Source organism: Bos grunniens, chromosome 16 (assembly GCF_055505025.1).
Source record: "Bos grunniens cultivar Pamir isolate PY7600 chromosome 16, Bosgru_T2T1.0, whole genome shotgun sequence".
Taxonomy (NCBI): Eukaryota; Metazoa; Chordata; class Mammalia; order Artiodactyla; family Bovidae; genus Bos; species Bos grunniens.
Genome location: NC_141180.1, coordinates 38,540,997 through 38,558,286, shown reverse-complemented (window position 1 = coordinate 38,558,286; position 17,290 = coordinate 38,540,997). Strand labels below are relative to the sequence as shown.

The 17,290-nt window shown below is 44.4% G+C and overlaps 1 protein-coding gene across 6 annotated transcripts in view; it reads left to right on the top strand.

The window, feature by feature from the left end:
• Positions 1–10,784, top strand: part of MTOR (mechanistic target of rapamycin kinase) — a 123,744-nt gene extending 112,960 nt beyond the window's left edge. For all 6 annotated transcript variants that reach the window (XM_086344468.1, XM_086344471.1, XM_086344469.1 and 3 more), the window contains 9 exons: positions 1,250–1,332; positions 2,390–2,462; positions 2,920–2,994; positions 3,379–3,514; positions 4,153–4,218; positions 6,307–6,387; positions 6,665–6,745; positions 9,035–9,140; positions 9,832–10,784. In XM_086344468.1, coding sequence (XP_086200594.1) covers positions 1,250–1,332; positions 2,390–2,462; positions 2,920–2,994; positions 3,379–3,514; positions 4,153–4,218; positions 6,307–6,387; positions 6,665–6,745; positions 9,035–9,140; positions 9,832–9,847 — 717 coding nt within the window. In that variant the 3' untranslated portion in view covers positions 9,848–10,784. The remainder of the gene's footprint in view (positions 1–1,249; positions 1,333–2,389; positions 2,463–2,919; positions 2,995–3,378; positions 3,515–4,152; positions 4,219–6,306; positions 6,388–6,664; positions 6,746–9,034; positions 9,141–9,831) is intronic.
• The last annotated feature ends 6,506 nt before the right edge of the window (positions 10,785–17,290 follow it).

Here is a 17,290-nt window from a genome sequence, read left to right as displayed (position 1 = left end):
GCTTTTAGAGCAGAAACCAAATGGCTGAGCCACATAGTCTAGCTGCAGTTAGTTTCATGTTTCAACCATTGCTTACAACAGTATTTTATTAAGACTGTTAAATCTTTTTCATATATATTATTAATTTCCTATAGATCTGGTTTTTCAGTTTTGTTAATAGTATGTTTCTAGGCTTGAAGTTTTTATTTTGTTTTGGTTTTGATGTACATTTTTAAATGTTAGAAGTTAATAGATTTTTTTAATCCTTTCTTTAAAGTTTCTTTGGCTTTATATTTAGAAAGGCTCTCTCCACCTCAAGATTTTCTTGTACTAATTATAAGATTTGTTTTTACATTTAAATCCTTAACCCAAGTTGGAATTTAAAGTTAGGGTATAGATTTTCTTTTTTTAAGGTGATAACCAACATGACAGTATTACCAGGAGCTTCCCAGGTGGTGCTAGTGGTAAAGAACCTGCCTGCCAATGCAGGAGATGTAAGAGACACGTATTTGATCCCTGTGTTGGAAAGATCCCCTAGAAGAGGGCATGGCAACCCTCTCTAGTATTCTTGCCTGAAGAATCCCATAAACAGAGGATCCTGGCAGGCTATAGTCCATGGGGTCGAAAAGAGTCGGACACTACTGGAGTGATTTAGCACACACACACAGTATTACCAAATAATCCATCCTGTAACAGAGTCAACTTTTATTATATACTAAATTCTTATATGCCCTTGAATTTCTTTCTAGAATTTCCGTATCACTGATCTTTTCTGCCTATTTATCCTCAAGTATCCCACTGTTAATACAAGTCTTTTCTCACTATTTACATGTAATTTTTTTCCAGGTAAATTTTAGGATCATTTTGTCAAGATTCCCAAGAAAGTGCCAATGAACTTTTATTGAAACTACATTAAATGTATTAAATAATCTGGAAAGATATTACATCTTTTCAATCTTAAGTGGATAGCCTTAAATGGATATTTTCTTTCTTTTTTTTTTCTTTTTTTTTTAAATGGATATTTTCATTTACTGTAGTCTTTATATTTCTAACCAAAGTTTAATTTACTTAGTCATCTAAGTTCTACACATTTCCAATTAAGTTTATTCTGAGCATTTTATTAATTTTATAATTATGAATGATTTTCGTTCCCTCATACATTCTAACTGGTTATTGTTGGACTATAAGCAAACAACTGATTAGGATGTAATTTGTATTGAAAACCAGTTAGTTTTCAGAGCCTCGGTTCGCATGTGCTTCTGTGTTCTAGGTGTGGTTTGATCGAAGAACCAATTATACCCGCTCTTTAGCGGTCATGTCTATGGTTGGGTATATTTTGGGCCTGGGCGATAGGTGAGTGAATTTGTTTCTTTGAATCTTCTTTCTCCATTATATAGTTTTCTTGAATGATTTCGTTTTCCAGTGAGCTTTATGACCGTTTGATAAATATTTGTATTTTGTACTTTAGCTGTTTTTGCAGCATCAACCTTAGTCCCCTATTATTGTCCATGCCATCAAAACAACACGTCAAACTAAAGAGAAGAAAAACCATAGTTCAGGGGTGCTTTCTCCATAGGTTGGTTTAATGTATTAAAAACCATATGAAATCCAGTTGATTTTATTGATTCAATAAACATTTATCAGTCATCACTATGCTAAGACAAATAATCCTATTTCTATAATTAAAACCAACCAAAGTAGATCCCTCTGATATTTCTACATATTAAATTTCATACAAATGTACTGACTGCAAAAGTCATTTAGGAATGTTCAGAAATTTTAAAAAATAATAATATTCTGATGTCTACAATTTTTCTTCTGGGATCATTCCCATGCAGTTATTTGAGAGTGAAAAAATTTAATCCCACAAAAATAATAAATTCCTGTTTTTAAAAAACTTAGTAGAGCACCTGTCCAGAATACCCAGATGATTCTGCCTGGAGGGGCTCAGGGACTCAGGGAGATGAGAGCCCATCTCGAAGAGCCTTGACACTCTGAGATCCCAGCGCTGCCAGGAACCTGTGACCATTTATCCTGTGACCAAAGACCTTGGGAAAACAAACTGTCTTGGTATCATGGGGCAACTTGTGATTCACACAGATCAATTCTCATTTGAGCTCTAGAGCAAGGGTCAGCAAACTTTTTCTGTAAAGGGCCAAATAGTAAATATCTTAGGCTTCACTGGCCTTACAGGCTCCATCACAAGTACTCATCTCTGCTGCTGCAGCACAAAAGCAGCCCAAAACAACGCATGAACAAGTGAGCATGACTGTGTTCCAATAAAAATGACTTGTAAAAGTTGGGGGTGGAGTGCTAGCTTTGGCCTGAGTGCTGTCATTACCAACCCCTGGCCTACAGTCTCACAGACTTGGGGATTTGTTCATCCGAGCTGTTCTCTCCTGTTTCTCAGACACCCATCCAACCTGATGCTGGACCGGCTGAGTGGAAAGATCCTGCACATTGACTTTGGGGACTGCTTTGAGGTGAGCATATGTTCCAGAACCCAGAGGACCACCCTCTACCCTGCTCCAACCATTTAGGCAAACTTAAAAGCCCAAATGTCGTACTCTTACCCCTGACTCTTCTCTCAAGGTGATAGAACATCAGTCTAACAGATGAAGTATGTGCTATTTGATTCTTGCTGTTACAGGACTCAGAAAAGGAGATGCTGGTTGAAGGCCTGGGCATGATAACACACTTATCTTTTTTCTCTCTTTCTCCCTCCCCACTCCCCCACCTTCTCTTTTTTTATTTTTAAATTTTTAGCTGTCTTAAATTATAGCGATAAGTCCCATCACTAAACTAGACTCACTGTTTCCTTTCTATGCTCTAATTGAAATCAGTGCCGGTGATGCAAAGGAAAGCCACTTACCTGCACCTGGCTCCAGCTGAGGAAGGCAGTCTAACCAGTGGACCTGATTTTTCCCTTATTACCCTTAGGTTGCTATGACCAGAGAGAAATTCCCAGAGAAAATTCCATTTAGACTAACAAGAATGCTGACCAATGCTATGGAGGTGAGTGGATGTTGGTAACAAGCTGCTTTGAAGTGGGACCAGTATAGTTCTATCCCCTCTCCAAGGACAGACTTCCTTCCTTGTTAGATCTCCAGCTCCGCAAATGCCCAGCTTATGCTGTAGTCATATCCTCCTGGTATTTTCCATCCTGTTAGAAATGATCAGTCTTTAAAAGTCTTACCCAACCTTTACGCCAGACCTTGTTTCATATGAATGACAGTCCTGACCCTTTGCTCTGAGGCATTCCCAGCCTGGCCCTTCAGTGATGGCCATGTTCTCTCTCTCTGAGTGGGGTGACACACCCTCTGAGGTGACGCTGGGTGGTAAGGCCTTCGGGGACCAGCGTGGTGACTTCCGTGGTGAGCGGCTCTGGCCCATCTGCAGGTCACGGGCCTTGATGGCAACTACAGGATCACGTGCCACACTGTGATGGAGGTGCTCCGGGAGCACAAGGACAGCGTCATGGCCGTGCTGGAAGCCTTCGTCTATGACCCCCTGCTGAACTGGAGGCTGATGGACAGTGAGTCTCAGCAAGAGCCCGGGTGCTGGGGTTCACCCCCTCCCACAATGGGCATGGCCAGGTCACAGTCCTGCCCCTCTTCACACACAGAGCCCAAGACCCAGTACTCAGCTGCCACACCACACTTCCACAGGGCCTCTGTGGTAGCTGGAAATCAATTTCAAGTATTTTTATTAACTAAGAAAACTCTGGTCATCAGTTTAGATCTTGATTAAAGCATTTTTCAGAATAAATAAGTACTCTAGTGACTTTTGTTAGGTTTCATGTTGAATAGCAGATGGAATTTTTACAGGATTTGCAAACAGTTGTGTTATCTCAACAGTGTCTTAGTCTACTCTTTATTCCAACCTCCTCAGAAGGTGTTTACTAATCAGAGGCGTCTTCTCTACTGCAGTTGTCACACACTCACTTGTTATCCAGTTTACATCATCTGAATCCCACTCAGCCATATAAAATGCCCCTCAGGATCAGATGCCTTGTGAACATCCACCCATTTACTCCTGAGTGTTACATTTTTGGTTTTATCTTAGTTATGGCTTTTGGGAAAATTATATTTTTATGATTAAGGGAAAGTATATCAGCCAAGTTTTTTCAAAGTTTGAAGCGCTTTTTAACCCTCCTTTTCTTTCTTTCCCTAGCAAATACCAAAGGTAACAAGCGATCACGGACGAGGACAGATTCCTACTCTGCTGGCCAGTCAGTAGGTGAGTGCTGCAGACTCTCCTTTTTGTCCAGGGTATTTCTAGAATAGGGCAAGCCTTGTCACTGCCTTTAGAAGACATGACTTAAGTAATAAGCATCTAATGTATTTTTTATTTAATGACTCTCAGGAAGAAGTGGGTACCTAAAGCTCAGAAATTTTGATCACGCTATCCAATCTTAATCTACATGTAAAAACATAAATCAATTAAAAGTACATCTGAATTGGACTTCCCTGGTGGTCCAGTGGGTAAGACTCCACACTCCCAATGTAGGGGGCCTAGGTTCAATCCCTGGTCCAGGAATTAGATTCCACATGCCACAATTAAGGTCAGAGATTCCACGTGCTGCAACTAAGACCCAGCAGTGTCAAATAAATTTAAAAAAAATTTTTTTTAAGTATGTCTGAATAGTAGTCAGTCTTTAGCATGCCCTTTAATAGTGTCTGGGATAATTATTAGCTACATTACCTTAATTCTAAAGCTTTGGGAATAGCTCAGAAATGGGAAGATGGAAGCAGCGGAAATACACACACACTGCTACCTGAGCATCTAGGAAGCCACAGGAAACACTGTTCCCAGGAATGTGGTCCATAAAGCAGGGTTACAAGAAGATAATGCGCCTCTCAGAGCCAGAACAGGCTCTGTGTATTCCCTGCTCTCAGACGTCTTAGAGTCAAGCTGTTTGACTTGTTTACCCTTCTCCTTTGCCCCTTACCCCTAACCCAACCCTTTGACCCCCACATTCAACAACATCCTACATAGTCATATTTAGGAAATACCACTGGGATGTTAAACAGTTAAATATTCTCTCCAAATACTTATGGAACATTTGCAACCAGTTACCAGCTAGGCCAAGTGGTATTCAGAGGTAAGAAAACAATGTGACATACTGAGCATGCTCTGACGAAGCACAGAATCCCGGAGTGTATATGGAGTAATAGAGCAGCTCACTGCACTGTGCAGGCAGGTGCCATGTGGTTTGATTGGGAACCAGGGGGTGGTAGGCCTTAGAAAGGAGGTATCACTCTGAACTGCGAGGGTTAAGGGAGCCCGTGGGGTGGTAGAATTGAAGCTGAGCCTTACTGGATGAGTGGAATCTGGATGGGTAGAAAGGAAGAGAGTGTTTTCTCCAGGAAATGGGCATCCTGGATCCGTGTCATCCACAAATAGCTTGGACTCTACCCTGGACACCATGATAGGACTTGGGAATCCCTGAATCACCCACAGTGTCTGGGGGCCTTGTGCAGATGACTGGTCTCACCCAGATTATGTGACATTGGTATAACTCTCAGGGTCTGCCTTGTTAATACATTATTGGGTGACTCCCATGTGCCGCCTGTGATATACCGAGGGGAGTTAGGACAGCTTGTTCTGGTGGCACCAGTGGTGTAGACCTGGTTGCTTGTATGTGCCTCAAAAGTTAAGTTCCAAGGACTCATTAATTAAAGTATTATCATCACTAGCTTCGGTTTGAAGACCTGTCGTGTCCCAGGGCCGTGTGTAAATAGCTTCAGAGTTCTGATTCTAGATACCTCTCCTGAAGGCCACAGTCAGCAGAGGGTGAGCCTAAAGCCTGTGGACTTCTCCTGAGAATTGATGTATAAATTCCTCCAAGGAATAACATTTCAGTCACATGTGTGATCCTTTGAAAGCTAGTTTTCTTTATGTTATGACCAGTTTGGGTCCAACCAACCAAATTTTGTGGCCAGATCTTTGACCTATGAGCCTATTCTGTATGTCAGAACATTTTATTAATGCTGTGTGTTTGCAAATTCATGCAGATTTCAAAACTTTCTTTGAGGGGGTGGGGGAGCTATGCCCTGTAGTTTGCGGGATCTCAGTTCCCTGACTAGGGATTGAACCCAAGGCACAGCAGTGAAAGCACTGAGTCCTAACCTCTAGACAACCCAGGAACTCCCTAAAAAATGTTAAATTCATAAAGAGCATAACACTTCCTATTTCCTTTCTCCTCTGAGACAGGTGGGGCAGGTGTTAAAAGAGAGATCGTATGTGAAGAATTAGAGCCAATACCTTGGAACAGTGGCTTCTTGGTGTTTGAATTTTCTGCTGCTTTTTTTTGTTTCCTCCTAGAAATTTTGGATGGTGTGGAACTTGGGGAACCAGCCCATAAGAAAACGGGGACCACAGTGCCAGAATCTATTCATTCTTTCAGTAAGTCCAACCTCTGAGGAATTACATCAGCGACTAGCTCATTAAGAAAAGAGCAGCTGTGAACACCAGGAGGAGGGTCAGTAAGAGGAAGCAACAGAACTGCCTTTGAGCAGCAAAGGTCCCATGAATTTCTCATTATATTCTGAGGACAAAGGTAGACAAAGAGGAAGAATTGCTCTACACTTACAAAAGTGAATATGTGAGAAAAACAGGGGTGTGCATTGAACCTGTTATGATGATCCAGTCTTACTATTATTTCTGCTTTTGTTTATTCCAGTTGGAGATGGTTTGGTAAAACCAGAGGCCCTAAATAAGAAAGCAATTCAAATTATTAACAGGGTTCGAGATAAGCTCACTGGTGAGTGTGTATATGTGTTTACTTAAAAGGAACATAAAATCTCCTTGAGTGGGTGTTCAGCCCAGTTTCCAGTGGTTATTGGTGCCTAAACTGTGACTCTGTGGTGCTAACTGGAGTGTCTCTGAGGCCATCAGTGAAGGATTCTCTCTGATTCTCTAATGACCAATGAACTTCCTTTAAGTAATGTTATTAATCTCATTTTAACAGTGAAGTTTAACAGTAAAGTTCTATTGAGTCCAAAGTCAGCCAAATTCAAGAAAATTAATCATCATGGCTTAATATTAGAGCAAATCTGACCACTTGGTTCACTGCCCACCTGTGCTCAGATAGCTGTTACGGAATGTGGAGCCTGGATGGGAACACCGTGTACTTTTGAACAGGAGATGTGTTACGCTGACCAAGTGGTGTGACATGGGGGTGGAGGCAGGGAGGCCAAAGGCCCAGCACCACTGCTGGGACCCCACAGGCCTGTGTCTCTTCCTCTGGCCAGAAAGTGACAAGAACACCTCACTCGGAAGGCGGTGAGGATGAATTGGGACGTGGGAGGCCCAGCACGTAAGCTCTATCATCAAGGGATATTGGTTCGTTGAGCACCTGCAAGCGCTAGATGTTGAAGAAACAGTGTGGGTTAAAAACAGGCATCTTCCCTGCTTTCATGGGACTTAGACTCTAAAGAGGAATACTGTTGTAAGTGGAAGAGAGACTAGGGCTGTGAGGACAGTAACAGGGGAATTTAAGTCCAAGAGTTCCAGAAACGCTTCCCTCAGCAAACTACCTAGGAGCCAAAATTTGCTAGAGGAGTTAATTAGGGCAGATTCTTCCAGGTAAAGGAAACAGCGTGTGCAAAGACCCTGTGGTAGGAGGCAGGATGGCAAGAATAAAAGGTCAGAAAGGCTGGCAGACCAAACTGCCCCCAAGAAGGTGAGAGGAGCACGATGCAAAGTGTTTGGACTCTGAGAGGGCCAGGGCCAGACCATACAGGGCCTTCTGTTTTTACCCTGTATCTTGTGGGCAGTGAGAAACCACTGAAGAGTTTTAAGGGGATGGAGGGGAGCTGGGCAGATTTGCATTGTGAGATCCTGCCTGCTCTGACTGTGGGGGAAGCAGGAGCTGGAGGGGAGGAAGCGGCTGCCACAGTCAATGCCAGTTGGACAGTTGATTAGACAAGGATGGCAATGGAGATGGAGTCAAGAGCTGTTTAGGAGGAAAATGCAAAGGACTGATGATGGGCCGTGAGGGGTGGGGAGGGATCAAGGGTGGTTCTAGGTCTCTGGTGGCCTTCTGAGAGCTCTGATGAGCCTGGCAGCCATAATAATGCAGTGGAAGAGAATGCGAAGTGAGAGAGAAGGAACAGAGACAAGTTTCAAAGCTCTCAGGAAGTCTGGCTTTGTGGGGAGGAGAAAGGACATAGCTGAAGAGGGAGAAGTTGGATGAACGGCTCTGTTTCCTTCAACAGGAGGAGGAATGTGTTTACAGAAAGTGAGCACATGGGCGGGCGGGGGGGCAGTGCAGACATGAGTGAGAGGCAGGATGGTCGGTATTGTAAGGCTCCTGACAAAGAGGAGGCGGTGGATCACAGTGCAAGTGAACTTGGCCTTAAATGGGAGGAGGGCCCACTCTCCGGGGTGATGGAAAGGAAGAAGGGGGAGCTCGTGTTGAACAAAGCTGGCACCTCGAACATTGCCCAACATATCAGGGCTCTGAACTCTGCCCTTAGTGAGTCAGTTGGCTCTAGAGGAGGAGATGAGGGCACCTGCTGAGGGTAAGGAGCCAGAGGAGGTTTGGATGCTCAAGGAGAGGAGAGAACTTTGTGGTGGAGATGGAAGGGCGTATAGCCAGGGGAGCTGGCCAGGCAGTGCTGAGCGCCCATGTAAGGCGGGAGACTATGAGTGTGTGATGAAAGCAGGCAGCCCTGCAGGACAAAGGGGCTGGAAGGAGAGGCTGGTAGGATTGAAAGAGGCTTCTTGGCCACTTGCCCGACTCAGGGGTGATTATGGAATAGAAGCCCACTGGCCAGATCTTTGCTACTCCTGCACTCTGCCCACTGTAGGACTTTACCTTCTGTAAACCAAGAGCCGAGTATATATGAGTGTGTTTATTAGTATATATTAGGTGTTTATGGGTCACGTGGAGGTGAATTTAAAAATCCAAGTATTATATAGCATTTATATTCACGTACGAGGGGGAACTGATTCAGGCTGTGTGGACAGTTGAGCCTGGCTGGGGACTGTGGAGCTGGCTGGTATGGTACCTGGTGCACACTGGACGTTTTTGCTCCTCGTGTCCTAGGTCGGGACTTCTCTCATGACGAAACCCTGGATGTCCCAACACAAGTCGAGCTGCTCATCAAACAAGCGACATCCCATGAAAACCTCTGCCAGTGCTACATTGGCTGGTGAGCACCTCTGTTCAAATAAGCAATCAGGCCCCTACCCTGTGCCTCAAAGCCAGAGTCACAGAAAAAGATATGGGGGCTTATCCATACAGGGAAATTGGGTATCCATATAGGGAAACTGTGTCTCAAATCTCTTCTAAAGTTTATACTGACTGGGTATGCTCATTGTTCCAAAAATGGGAAAATGGAGACATATGGATGTGTATTTGGAAGGCAAACACCAAAGTGAATTAAAATGACATGTTAAATTGACTTAGACGAATAGGTGAGGCCCCCTTATTTGAGGAGTGGGGGTGTTCTTTTGGGGGTTTTGCTGTCAATTCAGAGATACAGGAAAGGCAAAGGAGAAGAAGCCAGAGGGGTGACAGAGAGGAGATGAAAAGACAGATTTATCATCCACGTTTGTAACCTCAAGGACCACTCTGGGGTCTGCTTTGATTAATCGCCTGAGGCATGCTTGAAGGTAGAAACTAGAGAGAGGGGGTGACAGAAAGGCGTCCTTGCGGGACCACAGCAGGCGTCTGGCCTGGGCTGGAAACGATAACGCCTGTCCTGCACAATTAGCTGTGGGAGATCTCAGGGAGGGTCCCGGGGGTGGGCAGACCTTGCTCTTTCCATTCTCAGTATATCTGCATAAAGCTTTGAAGAAGCGCAGATTATTAAAATATTCCTTTTCTCCTTGTCTCATTAGGTGTCCTTTCTGGTAACTGGAGGCACAGACGTGCCCACAGCACTTCTCTTGAGGCTTTTGTACTTTGGTATCTGCTTCCACTAAACTGAAACCATGGTCAGAAAGTTCAGCTCTGAAATGTAAATGAAAAGAACTACTGTATATTATAAGTTGGTTTGAACCAACTTTCTAGCTGCTGTTAAAGAATATATTGTCGGAAACACAAGGCTTGATTTGGTTCCCAGGACAGTAAACACAGTAATACTACGGAAATCAAGCCCTTGATTTTGGGGAACAGAAGATCTTTAACTTTAGAAATACGGGTTTTGACTTAACTCACAAAAGAACTCAGAAGTGTTTGCTGACAGGAGAATGGCCTAGTCGTTCCTCTCAACATGGACACAGCAAACTCAGCACAGTCACAAAGCCTCAGGTCATGGAGGACACGGATTAGGACTCTGGATTGTAAAGACATGGAGAAGCTGACTTCATCGCCTTCGCCCATCTCATTACCTCACTGGTCCGTGGACGCAGCAACAACCCTCGCAAGATGGGCCAAAATGGGTGGGAAAGGTCAGTCTTCTGCCTCACCCGCCGCGCTGCGACATATACACTTCAAGCCAAGACCCGAGCCACTCAGAGGAGAATCTGTTCAGGTCGCCGGGCAGCCTCGGCTAGGCAGGCGCACAGAGGAGATCACAGTGCAGTAGGAGGCCCACACTGGCCTTCCCGGCCTGGTTCTGGGATGTCTTCAGTGAGGTCTGAATGCCCTCCGTTTGGAGCAAGGCCTTGGAATACAGAAATGCTGTCATGGAGGTGCTGACAGAGAGAGGGAAGGTCTAGAACATGTTGGGAAGTAGGAGCAAAAAAAATCTTAAATGCACAAAGTATAAAGTGTAGCCATGTCTAGACACCATGTTGTATCTGAATAATTTTTGTGCCAATAAAAGACATCAGAATTTTAAAAACATGAATATGAGTGGCTTTTTATTCCTGTATATTAGTTCATGAAAGAAACAGTTATTCCTTCAACATTCACTGAGTACTGGGACTGCAGGACAGTCCTCGGCGTGTTCCCAGGCCAGACAAGACAGAGCCACATCTCTTAGAAGCCACCCGGCCACCTGGTGAGAAGAGAGAGCCACAAGAGCCTTGGGGAAGGGGCACTGGTTCCACTGGGAGCCTCACAGAAAGGGGACACTGGCCGGGGGTCTTAAATGGGAGTGGGAGTCTGTCAAATGAAGCAAGTCAGGATGTCCTCATCAGAAAAGAGGTGTGAAAGCACAAGACCGTGCAGGAAGGGCACGTGTGAACCCGAACCATGTGAGACTGCAGGTATTAGGACGCTCTTTATACATCAAAACAGCAGTTTCACACACGGACCTCACGGTTCAGCATGCCCGGCTCAGTGGTCACTGGGAAATAAAGGAACTAAAAGGAGGCTAGAAAGTAGATCCAGGCCAGACCGGCTGCCTCACAATCCAGCGGCAAGGAGTCTGAACCTGATGCTGTGGATGGCAGGGAAGGAACCATGTGAAGTTTTAAAACAAGTAGAATCTCAGTAGGGTTTTTTTAAAGCAACTAGTATCAAACAGGTGGAAAGAAAATTAAAAGTTTGCAAAACCCAGTAAAAAAAACTGTTGCAATAATGAAGAGAGAACTTAAACAGAGCCGGCAAGCACTAGGTAGATTCCTCTAAAGAGCATGCCTAACGAGTTCTTCCAAAAAAATACTGTTTTCAGTTGTTGAGCTAGATTTCTTTTTCTAAGTTCCTGTGGACCACAGCTACCCAGTGAGAACTACTGACTCATAAAAGTGATTGAAAGAACTTGTAAAATGGATCTAGAGATTATCATGCTAAATGAAGTAAGTCAGAAAGACAAAGACAAATACCATATGGTATCACCTATATGTGGAATCTAAAATACGACACAATTAGAGACTTTTCTGGTGGCCCAGTGGTTGAGACTCTGTGCTTCTACTGACGGGGGCAAGGGTTCAATCCCTGGTTGAACTAAGATCTTGCATGCCGCACCATGCAACCAAAAAATAAAATGAAAATACAACACAAATGAACATATCTACAGAAATGAAACAGACAGCTATAGAGAACAGACTTGTGTTTGCCAGGGGATAGGGGGAGAGGTGGAGGGAAGGATTGGGATTGGGAGTTTGGGACCGGCAGATGCAAACTATTACATATAAAATGGATAAACAACAAGGCCCTACTGTGGCACAGGGAACTGTATTCAATGTCCTGTGATAAACCATAATGGAAAGAATCTGAAAAAGAATAACTGAGCCATTTTGCTGTACAGCAAAAATTAACATTGTAAATCAACTACACTTCAATAAGAATTTTTTAAAAAGAACTTATTCCCTGGTGGCTCATATGGTAAAGAATCTGCCTGCAATGCAGGAGACCCAGGTTCAATCCCTTGGTCAGAAAGATCCCGTGGAGAAAGGGAATGGCAACCCACTCCAGTATTCTTGCCTGGAGAATCCCATGGACAGAGGGTCCTGGCAGGCTACAGTCTATGGGGTCACAAACAGTCAGATATGGCTGAGCGACTAACACTTGCACTTGGATGAGAATTATAAGGCCAGGAACCATATTTTATGGGACTTTGTATCCCCCAAATCCGTCAGAAAAGCAGGTGCACTGTGGTGCTCCATAAACACTTATTGGAGAACTCCTCTGTTAAAAACAAATATAGACTTAAATCTCAGTAGTGGGACTTCCCTGATGGTCCAGTGGTTAGGAATCAGCCTTCCAATGCAGGGAACGAGGGATTGATCCCCGGTCGGGGAACGAAGATGCCACGTGCCAAAGCCCGCATGCCATAACTATGGAGAAGCCTGTGTGCAGCAACGAGGAGCCCATGTGCTGCAACCAAGACCTGACACAGCCAAAAGTATATACTTTGCTCCCCAAAATATGACCAAGTTCTACGTGAAATAACTATCAATGACTATAGTGATGTCATCATCACTGTAAGACAAATGACATGAGAATGGATGGACTCAGAAAAATGGTGGCCACCTATGATAAAGACATATTTCTTAGGACATGGAAAGTTCTTGGCATTAAGATGTTTGGTGAATCCAATGGGTTTTAAGTTATATCTAAGCAAAACCTTCTGACTGCTGAAATGACTTAGCAGAGGAAGGTGAGGTGCTAATAGAGGCTTTTATATTATTATTACTACTAATATTATGCTTTACCACATAGCTTGTGGGGTCAGAGTTCCCTGACCAGGGATTGAACCTGAGCCCTTGACGGTTTAAGTTCAGAGTCCTAACCACTAGACTGCAGGGAATTCTGTAGAAGTTTTTAAAGACAGCCTAATCCCCCTATTAATCCAGGATGGTTTCAAGTAACCAGTGTGAGGGGAGGGCCTTAAATACCTTAGAGACAACTAAAGCAGTGAGAGTTAAGGCTGTGGTATCAAATTGTTGTTGTTCAGTCACCAGGTTGTGTCCGAATCTTTACGACCCCATGGACTGCAGTACACCAGGTCTCCCTGTCCCTCACCATTTACCCAAGTTCATGTCCATTGTATCAGTGATGCCATCCAGCCATCGTATCCTCTGATGCCCTCTTCTTCTGCCCTCAATCTTTCCCAGCATCAGGGTTTTTTCCAATGACTCAGCTCTTTGTATCAGATGACCAAAATACTGGAGCTTCAACTTCAGCATCAGTCCTTCCAACAAGCATTCAGGGTTGATTTCCCTTAAGATTGACTGGTTTGATCTCCTTGCTGTCCAAGAGACTTTCAGGAGTCTTCTCCAGCACCACAGTTCAAAGGCATCAATTCTTTGGTGTTCTGCGTCCTTTACAGTCCAGCTTTCACAACTGTATGTGACCACTGGGAAGACCATAGCCTTGACTATAGGAACCTTTGTCGTCAGAGTAATGTCTCTGCTTTTCAACACACTGTCTAGGTTTGTCATAGCTTTCCTGCCAGGGCAATCGTCTTCTGATTTCATGGCTATAGTCACCATCTGCAGTGATTTTAGAGCCCAAGAAGAGGAAATCCGTCAGTACTTCCACCTTCTCTCCCTCTATTTGCCATGAAGTAACGGGGCCAGATGACATGATCTTAGTTTTTTTAATGTTTAGTTTTAAGTCCGCTCTTTCACACTCCTCCTTCACCCTCATCAAGAGGCTCTTTAGTTCCTCTTCACTTTCTGCCATTAAAGTGGTATCATCTGCATATCTGAGGTTGTTGATGTTTCTCCCACCTATCTTGATTCCAGCTTGTAACTCAGCCCAACATGTCTCATGATGTGCTCAGCTTATAGGTTAAAAAAACAGGGTGAGAGCAGACAGCCCTGTTATACTCCTTTCTCAATCTTGAACCAATCAGTTGTTCCATACAGGGTTCTAAACTTGCTTCTTGACCTGCACACAGCTTTCCAGGAGACAGGTAAGATGGTCTGGTATTTCCATCTCTTTAAGAGCTTTCCACAGTTTTTTATGATCCACACAGTCAAAGGCTTTAGCATAGTTGATGAAACAGAAGTGAAAGTCGCTCAGTCATGTCCGATTCTTTGTGACTCCATGGACTAAACAGTCAGTGGAATTCCCCAGGCCAGAATACTGGAGTGGGTAGCTTTTCCCTTCTCTGGGGGATCTTCCCAATGCAGAGAGCGAATCCAGGTCTCCGGCATTGCAGGCAGATTCTTTACCAGCTAAGCCACAAGGGAAGCCCTGTACTACCAAAAGAAGCCCAATGCATTTCCAATCTGACCAGATCCTGCAATTCCCAATCTGTGTCCTCAAAAACCTCATGGTCACCAGCAGTGCTTCTATCCACATAGATCAGAGGCACAGCCATGACAGACTCACTTTAGGACTCTCGACCCTGAGGCAGGCAGCCAAGAGAGTGACCTCTAGCCTGAGAGACGTTCCTGGAGCTAGAGTTCCACCTCATTCCCAAACATGCTCTTGCAACTTTCAGCTCCTAGCAAGGCTAGGCGCTTCCACACAGGGGGTCTAGGTAAAAGCACATAGTAACAGCATGGATCACAAGTCCCTTGAAAGTCTGCGATCCAACAGATTAGGTTAGTAGTTCTAATTCCCCACTCAGTTATGAAACAGCCAAAGAGAACAGGAAAAGCTGACCCAGAAAAGAAAGTTTGGTCCACATGCTTTGCCCATTTCTGGCCGCCTCCCTTGCAAGGACGCTGGGTGTCTCTTGACACTGGCAGGTCAGCATAAACCCCCTACAATGCTCCCCTTTTGGGGGCTGCCTTCAGTCATTATGAGGCACCATGAAACCGCAGAGCAGGGCTCATCACTTGCTTTGCGCAGGGCGTGTCATTCATTCATACAAGCACACTGTAGAGTTAGTAAATAAGAAAACGTGTGTACTGAGAAAGCAGAGAGGCTAGAGCTCTGAGGGTTCTTACCTTATCCTGAAGATCCTGGGCAAACCCGTAAGATGATAGCTTACGGTGAACAGTATTGGATTTGTGATCTCTGAAGATTTAGCTTCGGGACCAGGGACCAGCCTTGATCACTCAAGAACTTTTGTGTAGCAGAGTTTTACTTAGGGATAAAAAGGGACAGAGAAATCTTCTAACATAGACATTAGAAGGAAAGTGCCCCTGATGAAACAGAGGTAGATGTTTTTCTGGAATTCCCTAGCTTTCTCTATGATCCAGCGAATGTTGGCAATTTGATATCTGGTTCCTCTTCCTTTTCTAAACCCAGCTTGGACATCCGGAAATTCTTGGTTCACATAATGCTAAAGCCTAACATGCAAGATTTTAAGCATGATCTTACTAGCATAGGAGATGAGTGCAATTGTCTGATGATTAGCACATTCTTTAGTACTACCCTTCTTGGGAATTGAGATGAGGTTTGACCTTTTCCAGTCCTATGGCAACTGCTGGGTCTTCCAGATTTGCTGGCATAATGAATGCAAAACTTTGACAGCATCATTCTTTAGGGATCTGAATAGCTCTACTGGAATTCCATCACATCTACTAGCTTTATTAACAGCAGGGCTTCCTAAGGCCCACCTGACTTCACTCTCCAGAATGTTCGCTCTGGGTGACTGACCACATGATCGTAGTAATCCAGTTCATTAAGATCTTTTTTGTACAGTTTTTCAGTGTATTCTTTCCATCTCTTCTCGATCTCTTCAGCATCTACTAGGTCTCTGCTGTTTCTGTCCTTTATTGTGCCCACTAGGTAACAAATTAACTAGTTTCAAATCTCAACTCTGTCTCATCCTACCAGTGTGACTTCAGAAAAGCTCCTTATTTTCTGTGTTTGCTTCCTCCACTGAAAATGTGAGTCTACCCCATCAGGTTGTTTTGAGGGGTGCAAATCCATGTAAAGCACCTCAGCACAGCCTAGGTTGAACCATACGCCTCCCAATGAAGAGGACGCTGGTTCAATCCCTAGTCAGAGAACTAAGATCCCCCATGCCACAGGGCAACTGAGTCCATGCACTCTAGAGCCCATGCTCAGCAACAAGAGAAGCCACCACAATGAGAAGCCCATGAACTGTAACTAGGGAGTAGCCCCCACTCGCAGCAACTAGAGGAAGTTTGTGTGCAGCAGTGAAGACCCAGGACAGCCAAAAATAAAACAAACCAAAATATATTGGTTTTTTTTTTAAAGAAATAGGCTAGCTTTTGTTCTGCCATGGTACCTGTGTACCTGAGGTACACAAATAGCTGGGGAGGGGATGGGGAGACTGAAAAAAGCATCCTGTTAATAAGATATTCTGACTAAGATAACAGCTAAGGAGGGAATTCTCTAGCAGCCCAGTAGTTAGGACTCAGTGCTTTCACTGCCAGGGTCCAGGTTCGATCCATGGCCAGGGAACTAAAATCCTGCAAGGCCTCGCAAAAAAAAAAAAAAAAGTAACAGCTGACATTTATTGAACACCTACTAAGCCAAACAAACTGTATTACGGGTGTGTCGTCCCCGATCTCAGGAGAGAGGATACACCCTAGAGGCATCCCAAATCCACTCCTGAGCTGCCTAATACTGCCTCCCTCCTAACAAGAACTCTTGCAGATATTCATTTCACAATCGTTTGAGTTCACACTGAAGTGCCTTAGGTTGTGTTTCCAGCGGTCGTGTTTTCAGGAGAAACCTCTAACTGGAGAAGTTCCAGAGCGCTGGAGGTAACAGACGCCTTTTCCAGTAGCTTACCTATGAAGTGCAAGAGAAATGTTGCGGTGGCTGGAAGGTGTGGGGTGGAGTGCCGTTCTCTGTCTTGCCTTTCATTTGGGAGAGATGCCAGCATACTTGTAGTCTGTTACGGAAGAACCAGCAACGAGGGAAGACACCAGACAGGGAGAATTGCAGGAGTCAAATCAAATGGGTCAGGGGGACACGAAACCAGAGCCTAAGAAGAGCTGGCTTTAAATCTGAGAATTACTGGGTCCTCTGCGTCTCACCTACGAGGTTAAAGAAAATGTCAGCCTCCCTAGGTAGCGGCGGAGTGGGGGTCGG